At 33.6% G+C, this 13,460-nt stretch overlaps 1 protein-coding gene across 2 annotated transcripts in view; it reads right to left on the bottom strand.

The window, feature by feature from the left end:
• ENPP1 (ectonucleotide pyrophosphatase/phosphodiesterase 1) overlaps positions 1-13,460 on the bottom strand; it is a 73,799-nt gene that overhangs the window by 23,654 nt on the left and 36,685 nt on the right. For both annotated transcript variants that reach the window (XM_025421917.3, XM_049111425.1), the window contains exons 6-13: positions 12,012-12,109; positions 10,029-10,108; positions 8,905-9,024; positions 7,730-7,839; positions 6,763-6,828; positions 6,380-6,452; positions 4,051-4,159; positions 1,698-1,829 (exon numbers count right to left, since the gene is read on the bottom strand). In XM_025421917.3, coding sequence (XP_025277702.2) covers positions 1,698-1,829; positions 4,051-4,159; positions 6,380-6,452; positions 6,763-6,828; positions 7,730-7,839; positions 8,905-9,024; positions 10,029-10,108; positions 12,012-12,109 — 788 coding nt within the window. The remainder of the gene's footprint in view (positions 1-1,697; positions 1,830-4,050; positions 4,160-6,379; positions 6,453-6,762; positions 6,829-7,729; positions 7,840-8,904; positions 9,025-10,028; positions 10,109-12,011; positions 12,110-13,460) is intronic.

A 13,460-nucleotide genomic window follows, 5' to 3' on the forward strand; every position in this document is an offset into this window, starting at 1 on the left:
ACTCAAACTCTATATTAAAATATCAAAATATGTTTCAAGCACCTTATTTAAATCATTAGTTATTGGCAAGATTGAGAAGGCAACCACCTCATGCCTCTAAAATTATGTCATATTGTTCAATGAAAAGGCAAGTTACAGAATAACTTTCTATCCATTCATCTGTTAATTTATATATGTGTCCACCCATCTGACCACCCACTTATCTGTCCATGCACCTAGATCTAGAACGATTTCATGGTATAAAAATTAAAAAACAAACATGTTTTGTATACACATACCAGATATCTGGAAAGACATATCCCAACCTAACAAGATTTATCTCTAGAGAGAGGAAATGAGTCATGAATTAGGGAGATTTAGGGAAACTGTTATGTTTTACTTTACATATTTTGATATTCAGTAATTCTAGAATTTCCAAATAAAAAGGAAACACGGGAACTTAGGAGAGGGCAAGTAGACTAGCTTTGAAACTGAATTTGCAAAGCAAGATTTAGTGTATTCTGTGCTACAAATCAATAAATGTCTAGCTTTCCAAAGATCCTTCTAGTATACTTTATATAAACTTGAGAAAATTACTCAGATAAAAGAACATGTATTATAAATATATTTTATGTATGTATACTGATAAATAAATATAGATACAGTTTTTGCTTTAATTTGGGAAACAGAAGCCTAAGGAGATAAGGGTGTGGTCAAAGCTTAGCCATCCCATCCTAAACAGCTCTGGGCACTGCCTCTGCCTGCATAGTTCTTATAACAGGTTTTACAATAATTGTATACTACTTTTATAAATTAAAAAACTACTAATTAAAACTTGCCAGGCATATACAGAGTCTATGCTTAGTGTCACTACATTAATAGTTTAATATTTGCATAAACATTTTCCTGCAGTGACATCTACTTCTCCTCATGAATATTCAACATGACACATACAGCATCACACTGCCCAAACCTAATTCTGATAAATGTCAGACAAGCTTTTTATCTCTTCTATTTCAAAGTTTACTGTAGTAGAGAGATAAACAGGACCTGCTGTAGGCATCTGGAAGTTAACAAAGATGGCAATCAAGAAGTGGGCTACAACAGAGGTTCAAACAGTTAGCAAACGGACCTCACTTGCCAAATAATTAATATTTAAAACCATTTCTTGGCAGGTGGGGTTCCACATGTGTCAGGACAGAATGTGAAGAAATTTCTTCTCCATTTGCAAAACACATTCTTACTCTGTTTTGGAATGGTCAAGGAAAAGTCATTTATGAGGACAAAAACCAGTTGTTTATAGAATTTTAAGAATTACGGAATTGCCAACATTCCTCCTCATAATGGAATATTATTCTATAACAGCTCTAAGCTATTTTAATGGAATGTTATTAAACTTGAATACGTGTAGCTGAACTTTTCATTTTTTTTTTTTAGTACAAGTATTCTTGAACCTAATACAAGTAACACACACACTTCAACATAAAATTGTACTAAGTTCATCAAATAATATATTAGCAATGAGCAACAAAGATAAGTGGTTGGACCTGTGTCCTCATACCCAGTCCCCTTATAGAATCCCTTTGAGTGCCAAAGATCTGCATTGGAGAACTGATCATGAAAAAGAAATTAACTTTGATGCACTTTAGTGAAGAGACATAATAATTTAGAGGAAAGTATTATAAATATAATCCAAGTTAGCATCCATGTATACTTACATGAAAAGTACTTATTTGGGACATCAGAGGGTCTCAATCGAGCTGCAGGTCCATATACAATTTTGATATCTTTAACATCTCCCAAATATTTATTCAGATATACATATTTCTTGCAACTGCCTTGTTCCATGCCTGGGAAGAAAAAAATTCCCAAACATTTTGCAATTTTAATAAGGAATTTAAATGTAGAAGAGAATTTCTTTTACCTCCAGAATTTAACATCTCCCAAATATTTATTCAGATATACATATTTCTTGCAACTGCCTTGTTCCATGCCTGGGAAGAAAAAAAATTCCCAAACATTTTGCAATTTTAATAAGGAATTTAAATGTAGAAGAGAATTTTTTACCTCCAGAATTTATTTCAATAATTACATGTTCAGTGCTTATGTTTGTTAAACATCTAATAGGTAAGACATAGAATTTCAGCTATATATACCACTCCACTTCAAAAAAAACCAAAGAACTTTTTCCCTTCTTTCATCCACAATTCATTTACTGTTTCTTCTTATTTATGTAGTATAGTAACTTTATGTGAGTGAGGAGGAATATCAGTTTCAGACTGAAAAGGAAAGCCCACTTATTTTCCCTAAATCACCCAAAATACTAATGGTAGCATAAAATTCTCAGTCTCATTCCAGAACTGCAGCTTCTTTGGCATAGAACTTCTTACAACTGTTTCTAGAAATAGCTTTTAGTAATTATTTCTGAAGCAAACAGTAACAAGAGAAAACAAATAAGAATTTGTTTTCTATTTTCTTATATACTCATTACTTCTGTACTCCCAAGGCTATTACTGTTCTAAGATCAAAGTAAAAATGAAATTAACATAGTGCTAAAATTAATTTATACTGCTTCTGAAATCAGATTTATCATGGTAAAGAAAATAGAAAAAGCACCCAACAATGTGCTCAAAGGAAATCTAAAATTGTTAGACTAGATTTACCAAAATTTATTATTAAATAACTTTGTTTTAACTATTCAGAATTCCTGGTATAAACCTTCCCCAAACTTCATCAAGATAAGAAGCTTTTGCACAGCAAAGGATACAGTCAACAAAACTCAAAGACAACCTACAGAATGGGAGAAGATATTTGCAAATGACATATCAGATAAAGGGCTAGTTTCCAAGATCTATAAAGAACTTATTAAACTCAACACCAAAGAAACAAACAATCCAATCATGAAATGGGCAAAAGACATGAACAGAAATCTCACAGAGGAAGACATAGACATGGCCAACATGCATATGAGAAAATGTTCTGCATCACTTGCCATCAGGGAAATACAAATCAAAACTACAATGAGATACCACCTCACACCAGTGAGAATGGGGAAAATTAACAAGGCAGGAAACAACAAATGTTGGAGAGGATGCGGAGAAAAGGGAACCCTCTTACACTGTTGGTGGGAATGTCAACTGGTGCAGCCACTCTGGAAAACTGTGTGGAGGTTCCTCAAACAGTTAAAAATATACCTGCCCTACGACCCAGCAATTGCACTGTTGGGGATTTACCCCAAAGATACAAATGCAATGAAACGCCGGGACACCTGCACCCCGATGTTTATAGCAGCAGTGGCCACGATAGCCAAACTGTGGAAGGAGCCTCGGTGTCCAACGAAAGATGAATGGATAAAGAAGATGTGGTTTATGTATACAATGGAATATTACTCAGCTATTAGAAATGACAAATACCCACCATTTGCTTCAACGTGGATGGAACTGGAGGGTATTATGCTGAGTGAAGTAAGTCAGTCGGAGAAGGACAAACATTATATGTTCTCATTCATTTGGGGAATATAAATAATAGTGAAAGGGAATATAAGGGAAGGGAGAAGAAATGTGTGGGAAATATCAGAAAGGGAGACAGAACGTAAAGACTGCTAACTCTGGGAAACGAACTAGGGGTGGTAGAAGGGGAGGAGGGCGGGGGGTGGGAGTGAATGGGTGACGGGCTCTGGGTGTTATTCTGTATGTTAGTAAATTGAACACCAATAAAAAATAAATTAAAAAAAATAATAAAGTGAGGACATGTGACTCCTCCTTTCACTTAAACATAAAAAAAAAAAAAAAAAAACCACCTTCCCCAAATCAGGAGATGGGTGTATTGTCATTTTTTTTTTTTTTTGGGTGTATTGTCATTGATAGGCTTTTAGGTTTCTGTGAATTTTGTGTTTTACTCGTACTTTATGTTTAATATAATTTTTTTCTAAAAACTTTCCACAAAAAACTACATTAAAAAAAAAAGAATTAACTATAACAATCAGAAGAAATAATGAAACAATAACCAATCAAGGAAACTTCTTTTTGGCACCATTTAACCTGAAGGGTAAATGATACAAATTCAGATTACCATGGTCTGATATAAGGATGAGGTTCAGGCATCGATGCAAGTTCAGCCCTTTCAGGCCATCCATCAGCATGCCAACCATGTTGTCAACCCTCTGCAATGCTCTGATGACCTAAGAAAGGGAAGCAATTTCATATGATGGATTCCATACTAATGGCTATTTCTATATCTGTTAATAAAGGGAACGTTCAGTGTATGCTATGATGAACTGACTTACATTAGGCTAAGACAGGTCAGTTAAGACAATACTCATTAACAAAAGAAGGGCCCAAATCCCATATGTGCTCAATTATAAATATTAGGAATGACACCAGCTGATCTGATTGTCTTAACTGCCAGATGTCAAAATTATTCATGAAATGCTTTTTATAATTCTTTGTATTTGATTTTTAAAATTAGAATTCTTAGGAATACAACCTATTATTTCCTTCCAAACTACATGTATTTTGCACAAGTTTATCACAAGGACACAGAAGAGCAAATGGTTTTAGCAACTTGCTTTTTGACATTTCCCTTTACAGCTCTCTTTGCAAAGCTGCCTGAGGAAAATTCTTTGCAGTTCTACATGTGCTTTCTGTTATGTATCAAATCAATCTTATTTCTATGGTCAATGTATTTCATCTCTACAGTCAATGTATTTCACTGAAATATGAAACAAGCTCCTTCAATACAGTCTTTCATTCATCCAACTTGAATTCAAAGTTTAAAGTATTAAAATAAGGTGGGTTTTGATGTGCCAGAAATACTAGAATTTAACAGCTAATTAAAGCTAATTCAAGCTATCCAACTTGAATTTGAATTTTAACAGAATTAGAATTTAACAGCTAATTCAAGCTAATTCAAGCTATCCAACTTGAATTCGAATTTTAAAGTATTAAAATAAGGTGGGTTTTGATGTGCCAGATATTAGAATTTAACAGAGTTTACAAGTTGGCGACTATGATGAAAAGCAATGGGCTCAATCTTAATGCAGGTGAATCAAAAAAGTAGTCCTTTGGCAAATCTTCTGTGAAATTAGAATAGGCAGACTTTACAACTTCTAAGAGCTGATCATCAAACAATTACAAAATGATCCTCAGACTTACTTGTAGACAAACTGACCTCGACAGGAATCTTAAGTGTCAGGGTATTTAGTGAACAAATAAATAATAGGCATCTGGCCAACTGTCAAACCAACATAACACCAACAAGAAGGTTTTCCCTTCCAGTTATGACATCATTGCATTGTCAGCTGTGTGTCTTCTTTACTCTACCTCTCAGGAGCATTTTGTCTTAGTGGAAGGCCAGAAGCAAAGCAAGGCACATGGAATTACTAACTACATTAGAGCTGCTGCAGATGGGTTTTGATGGAAAGAACCTAGAGAGTAAATACTGACCTAGACTGAGGATCAACTTCCCTCTCTCTTTGTCTCTTTTAGCTGACAATGTGGCATCCAAGAGGAACCTATGCTTTAAGAGAGGCAAATCTGGTGTAAAGTAAAAAATCCCTTCCCGGGGCAAGGGAAACCAGAAGATGGTGTAGGCAGGTGTTTTAAATTCAAATGAGAAAAAATGAGCCATGTTTTCCCCTCCTCCTGCTGCTGCTGAAGGAAGCATTTAGAGCAAATAGCACTCTCAAAACCAGAGCTCACGACAGACACAGTGGTATAGGCTCTGGTCTGGACTCTGTGCTACAGAGTCTTTGAAGCTCACAAACTATCCATCCTGAGGGTGAAATTCTAGCTATTCCTGGTCTTTTATCTCTTGGAGTCACATGGGGAAAAAGAAAACAAGGATTCTGAGATTAGGGTCCCTGGCTATATGGATTCTCCTTTCATTATGACCAACAATATTCACAGATCTTATTTCTTGTTTCTTTTCAGATCCTGGGTTACAGATAAAATATACATCATAAGGGAAGTCAGCTTAGAGGTACAAGGAAAGAAGTTCAAATCATCATCTGTGCTATCGCTTCCTCTGCTCCAAGAAACAAAAATTACATAGCCACTCAAAAACTGAAAGCAGTATTTGATCTTCTAAATCTCTAAATCTCTTTTCTATTTACATAGAAAATTGGAGTCTTACCCATTTTCAGCATTTCCAAGGAGCCCTTAGTTTTTTAAGTTGATGTAGTGAGAAATGGAGTGAATGAAAGCTTTGGAAATGAGAATACGCAATTTATCACCAGTTCAATTTAGCATTGCAAGACGTTTAGATAAGACCAATTCTCCCTACTATTTTTACTAAAGTGCATCTTATTCATTCCAGAATCATGGAATCTTACAGAATGGTCCAGAAGCCTGCTTCAAAGCAAGGTTTAGTTAGAAGTAATCACTGATAAAAAGGCACTTACTTCACTGCTGACTGGTCCATATGAATGACCTGAAGAATCTGGTTCTTCTAAATACAGAGTGTAAAAGTGTGGTCTAAATCAAACAGCATCAAAATGTAATATTTTATAAACACATTGTAAAACAGAATGGAAAGAATAATTTAACAATCGACAGTGAGTAAAAAGTCTACAACACTGGGGTAACATTTCTAAACTTCCTAAGAAATAATTTACAGATTTGGAGTTCTTCAAAATGTGGCTATTAGAGCTACATTAAAAAAATTCATTTGGATATAAGATGCCAGAGCCAATCGCAAAGTTTTTTTTTGCAACTTATTTAAAAATATTGTGTGATTTCTGTAAAACAAAGCAGTATTTATCATAGAAATTAGTCCTCTACATACCTTTCATCTTTAGGAAGCTGTAACCACTTAAGAACAGCTAAAATCCTTTCTTCAAATGGTATTGAACTAAAATTAAGGATAAGCAAAATGAAACAATTTGTGACAATGGTCTGAGTTTAAAATGGCAGTGTTTTTCTTACTCAAAACAACACTGAAAGACTAAAATAATCCCTTGCATTGTGTTTGAAACAATGTAAAAGTTTTATTTGAAAACTCAAATTTCTTTTCCCAATAAAGGAACAAAGGTTAAGATTTACACATATGAGAACTGTAACTGGGTTTAAAAATTTGCTTCTTGGGGCTCCTGGGTGGCACAGTCTATTAAGCATATGACTCTTGATTTTGGCTCAGGTTGTGGTCTCAGGGTCATGAGGTTGAGCCCCCATGTAGGGCTCCCCACTCAGTCTGCTTGAGACTCTCTTCCTCTCCATTTCCCCCTGCCCCCTGCTCACATTCTCTCTCTCTCTCTCTCAAATAAATAAGCAAATCTTTAAAAAATAATAATGAATAAATAAAAATAAAAATTTTTCTTCTTATATCTACTTGAGGATATTATTTCTCTGAGGACAGTAACTGCTTCCAGGTGAATGACCCATGTGTTGATACATTCTACAAAGGGTACCTCTTGGATAGTTCACTCACTTGTGACTCTTACATAAAAGTTGGAGTCAGTCACCACAACTTCATTTTTTCCTCCTGCCCAAAGATCTGAATGCAAACTCCAACACATTACCAGCACTTTCTAGAAAACCTCTAGAACAAGACTGTCTAGTTTTACTGGCCATCCATGTATCCAAAACTTACTTATCTTCCACCTAAAAGGTAGCTGAGATAGAGTTCTTATTCTGACCATTCTCATTTTTCAGCCAACGCATCACAGAAATGCTGGAACTTAGACTTGATAACAAGGAGAAGCTGAGATTTAAAACAAATAAGCTATTCTGAAAAAAAATACAACTATACATACCCATTATACATTTTATAGATGTCTGGGAGAATTCCTTTAATTTCCACATCTGATCCTGGCCAAAAAAATGTGCCACTTTTCAGGCCTTGATATTTAGTGGTGAGCCAAATCTGGGGAAGAGAATGAAGGCAATTCAGAAAATTATAAAACCGTGCATCTGTTAGGAAAGTATATGTTCATGTGACATCAATGCACTCTTCTCAAGTGCTACAGTATTTTTGAGGTTAGTAAGCTCCTGCAGTGAGACTAAAATAATCACTTAATAGGACTCTGAATAGCAGCAAAATGAAATGAAATAATTAGAGATTAAATTAGTCTAAAAAAATATAGACACCATCAGTTGAAAACCTCTGCAACTTTCAGAGCCCTAACCCTACCTACTTAATGGGCTCCCCTTGAAAGAAGAAAATATTCCCAAATATTCATCTGTTTAATTTGTTGACATATTTGTTGTATAACTAACACTTATTAAGTACTTACTGCCAATTATAGTTCTAAATAATATCCCCATAAGCATCCCAATTATTAATTTAGATAATCCTCACAATAACCCCATGAGGTAGTTAATGGTATCATCTACAGGATAAATATGAGAAAACCAAGCTATAGCAAAAATTGCCCAAAGTCACATAATTTTAAATATCAGTACTAGAATTTGAATTTATTTCCTGAAAATTAAACATCATGCTCTTTTTCCTTCTAAGAGGAATATTGAGACTATCCAAAAAAGTCTCCACAGAATTTCTGGGGCAATTTTTAAAAAATACAATGAACACATCTAAATCACAGCAAGAAAGAATCTTCTAAGTTAGCATATATAAATGAATTCAAAGTTTACCTCCTTTGGAAACAATTTGTTATATGTGGATCAAAATGTGGCCCCCAGACTACAGTTATAAACTACTAGTACAAGAAGGTAGAATCAAGCAGAAAAGAAAAATGGTTCAGAATTTCCCCAACCCAGCTATGAAATAAAATTACTCTCATTATACAATGATACAAGCTGTATTTAGGATTATCAGCATTCATCTCCATCACCAAAAGGATGACCACAGATATGATAAATGATGTAGGTTATTAAAAGCTTCAGTAAATCTGTTATTTTACTGTGATTGAAATAGATTAGAGTAATTTAAAAAAACTATTTTATTAGCTAAAATGAACAAACAACTCACTGGTTCTCCTTTGTACCACTCAGGATTAAATTTCTCCTTACTTTTAAGTGCAAAGAAAGCATTCATTTTGGGATCATATATCTTATTGTCAATTATGCCATGGGATTCTGGATAAAGTCCCTAAAAAATATAAAAACAAGTTTTATGCAGGTTGTGAGGTTTTTAATGTTAAATAAATTCAGAGAACAAAATCATCGAAGAGAAACAGGTAATTAAAGCTACAAGAAACTTAACATAGGTTAAGGAGAGAAAAACAAAGAAATGGAATTGTCAAAACACAATCAACCACTCAAGATGTTTTATAATATTTGTGTTTTAAATTATGTAATAAGTAGGAATGCTATGGATGAGGATCTAGATAAATAGGCAGCCTCCCCAATGTTTTTAAAGATTTTAATTAATTAATTAATTTCTTTCTTTATTTATTTATTTGAGAGAGAGAGAGTAGAAGCAGGGGGAGGAGCAGAGGGAGAGGCAGACTTCACAAGGAGCAGAGTCTAACTCATGCTGGATCTCACAACACTAAGATCATGATCTGAGCCGAAATCAAGAGTCAGATACTTAACCAACTGTGCCACCCAGGCATCCCTATAACCTCTTCAATTTTTAAGAGTGTTCTATTTTCCTTTCACATTGCTGAGTAAAGTATTTTTGTAGAATAAACTTTGTTTTAGTTGAGTCTGAGAATAGCTTGCATTAACACAACCTCAGGAATTAATTTTCTGGCTTCAACCCTAATGCCTAATATATTTGACTTTTTTTCTGGACTCCAATTAAATTGGGAAACTTTGAAACAGAAACAGGATTGTAATCCTGTCTAGAGTCAGGCAAAGTGATTGCTTAAACTCAAACATCAAGATGACTGGAAAGGCAAAAGGAAGTCAAGAAATCATTTCTCAGAGACTTTAGTCACCTCTTTTCAAGATGGAAAAATTGAGACCAGAAGGTAAAATGACCTTCCCCAAACTGCAGCAGTAGTGGCAGAGCAAAGACTAGGTTTCCTTGCTTAACTACATATTGGAAAAGTTATCCTTTTCTGATCTGATGTCTAATTATTCCCTCGAAAAATGTAACATTTACATTTCACTTCTGTGAACATACAAAAGTTGAAACTTGGAGCTTACAGTGACAATGCTGTAGTGATTAGGAAAAGTTTTTGTTGGATATACTGGTCTCATGTTTTTGGTATATGTTCCACAGTTTTCTATAAGGGAAAAAATTAAAGATTGTTATTAAATACAATTGATAATCGGTTTACATCATCTAGCTTTGCTACCAATAAGTCTAAATAGTATTAAAAAATTAACCCAGGAGGAATTTATAACCATATAAAAATTTAGGGCTACTTATAAAGCAACACTGTAGATTCAAATTCAATGTTAAGAGTTCATTTTTTTCGGAAAAATATCAAACAAAATAATTAAGCCATTGAAATAATTATCCCATACTCATCAATAACCTTAAGTTCTAGGTGGACCATTTGTAACGAGGATGCCTACTAGATCTCTGTCTGATATTACTTGGTGCTTACATACCTAAATTATAAGAGGTAGTTTAAAAAAAAAAACTCCACTGGTAGCAAAATCTGCAACATTAAAACATGGGTGAAACAGTAGCTGGGATGACAGTATCCCAATCTGAAAATCCACAACCAACTAATTCAGGACAAACTCAACACGGCTCTAAAGATAAAAGATATCTTCTGGCTTTAAGCTAGAGAAAGCACAGAAGTCAGACTGCTCCAGATTTAGCCTTGGTGTCATGCTCCTTTTCTCCTGCCTCTACTATTGAAAAAAGAACACATAAACTAATGATTCTAGCATTTCAGTACATCATTGCTAAAAATGTTCCTGAACTGGCATGTGTCGATCTATCTCAATGCCTTCCAAACAGTGCAGAATTACAGAGTATGTTCCCCAATTATGCGAAGCTGGGGCTTAGGCTAATTGTGTACTGATTTCTTTTTGAATTTCGCATATAGTTAGCTACAGCTCCTTAATTCTGAACTCAAGATGCCATGTTTGCCATCTTTCCTCCTAATGGTTGCAAAGGACTAGATTCAAGCTTCAAAGCCCATGGGCCTAACTGATAAGAACAGAGCCTTCCTTGCCCATGCATGCTTTTTGCTATGGACTTTTTTCATGTCAAATGATTATTTATAAAAATTATTTTCTTCTAGGTAGAAATTAAAAACTGAATTTTTAAAAAGTTTTCCCAAAATTTTGTCATAAAAGTAAAATAAATGCACATGTGTATTTACTGAGTGTGATTTTAATGTTTAAACTAATCTCAAGTACTCAAGAGTCTAATAAATATTTTAGAATTCCAGAACACTAAAATCACTGTATTTGCTTCTATTTCAGTCTTGTATTATACTGTAATGCTTAACTATTGATCACCGATAATGAGCAAATTTCCACAATTTTTAGATCCATAAGCAATCTTTTTCCTTTTTCAATTAACAATGATGATACAAATGGTACCCATAAAACTGGGGGTTAACTTGACTTAAAACTTTAGCATTAATACCAAGAAAAGACCGTTCTACTATTGCATCAATAACTTATAGGACAATCATTAAATTAAGGCTTTGTATGAGGCAAAGAAATTTGGAAGGATGCTACATGATACTATAGGATAACTGGGAAATATTCAGTGTCTACATTACTAGAGTGATATCAGAAATACTTTCAGTTTTTGAAATTCTATTTTAAAATGTAATAATTATTATTTTCCACAAAATGAACCCAAAAATTCTAAGAAAAAATACATACATGCCTATAGAGATCTAAATGTATATATGTATGTATGTGTGTGTGTGTGTATATATATATATATATACACACACACACATAACTGTATTATCTTAGAAGTAGTTAAAAGGCAGCTTCAAAGTAATTACAATATTGGAAACTAGCTCCTTATCATCAGGTTCAACTACTTCGCAATAGAGATGCTTGGTAAAACACATTCTGCCAGTACTTTTCCAAAACAAAACAAAACAAAACAAAACAAAACAAAACAAAACAAAACAAAACAAAAAGTCTGCTTCATCTAGTTCACTGAAAACGGTGACACCTCCAACAGGGAACTCCAAAGTTACTCACTTAGTTTGCTAATAACAGGAAGAAGGCCACCCCAAGTGTGTAAATATTCTGCCCTGAAGCCATCCAAGGAAAATAAGAGGGTAGGAGGCATTTCAAACCTGGGTAATGAGAAAGAAAAGAAACAAATGTATAAAGAAGCAGAAGGAACATACACACATCCAATGAAAGTTCTTCTCCTTCTTTGGCAAAAGTCCAATGAAGACTTCTCCCTGAGATCATTTTGTAATCTAAAGTAAACAAACTTACAAGCTCAGCAAGCATCCTTATAAAGGAGATTTTACATTTATATCATATATGTGCTTATACATTCCATAATGTATATATATGATATATACATACATCATCAAATAGTATTTCTCAAACACTTCTACCATTTTGAGCCACTGTATTGAGAATATCATTCACAGTCCCTGCTATTCCAAAAACTGGGCCAAATGCTACTAAAATATAATATTTTCCCAATTTGTAGGAATATAAATATTAATAAATAGGATTTTTCTAAATTATGTTTTTGCTTCCATTAAGTTTTTTCCTGAGCAACCACTTCCTGACATTGTTTCTATGTGAATCTAATATATGGTACCTTATATCAGATAAATTATATATAATATTTAGTTTCTAAATTTACTAAATTTGAAAGATACTATTTTGTAGAGAGATTTGAGAACTACTTACACCATAGCTCAGTTAGAAGTTTCCAGAATCAGCTACATAGGGTCTCAATAGTCCAGAACTGTATAAAATCATTTGTATTCAAGCAACATAAAATATAAGTTTCTTGTGCCACCAGATAAATATACTGGTATAACTTCCAGTATAATAACACATGTTCTAAATTATAATCTTATTGTAAAGAAAGGATTTTTTTTCCACTAAAAAGATCCACTAAAAAGATCGACATTACAAATCAAAAATAATGATCAATATGTAGAAGGGAAAGAAAGATTCAAAATTCACTAAATCTAAATTTTCCAATATACCTTGGACTTAAAAGACAGCTTAAGGTATAAGAGAGTTCCCTTTGAAAAAAGTCTCTTCTGTTTTAATCTTTTGGTTAGGGTTTAGTTTTTGCACCTGCTATTACTGTTGTTTCCAAAAAAATGTACTCTCTCATCCCAAAGGAAAAAAATACATTGTATAAAGCAAAGATAAATTATATACACAAACAACGTAAGCTAAAAGTACAGTTTTAAAATTTTCATCCTTTGGAAAAATATCATTATTTTAAAAAGGTAAAAATGTATTTCTGAAGACGAATAATTCAAATTATATGAGGTAATAGATCTCAAGTGGAGCCAAGATAAATATATCTAACATCTTCATAAAACTCCCCCCTTTGAATTCCACACAAATTGTTTCAATGACCTACCTAGTACACATAAGACACTGTGCAAAATACTTTAAGGACAAAAAGAACAAATATGAATTATAAAAAAAATTTAAGATTTT

Source organism: Canis lupus, chromosome 1 (assembly GCF_003254725.2).
Source record: "Canis lupus dingo isolate Sandy chromosome 1, ASM325472v2, whole genome shotgun sequence".
Lineage (NCBI taxonomy): Eukaryota > Metazoa > Chordata > Mammalia > Carnivora > Canidae > Canis > Canis lupus.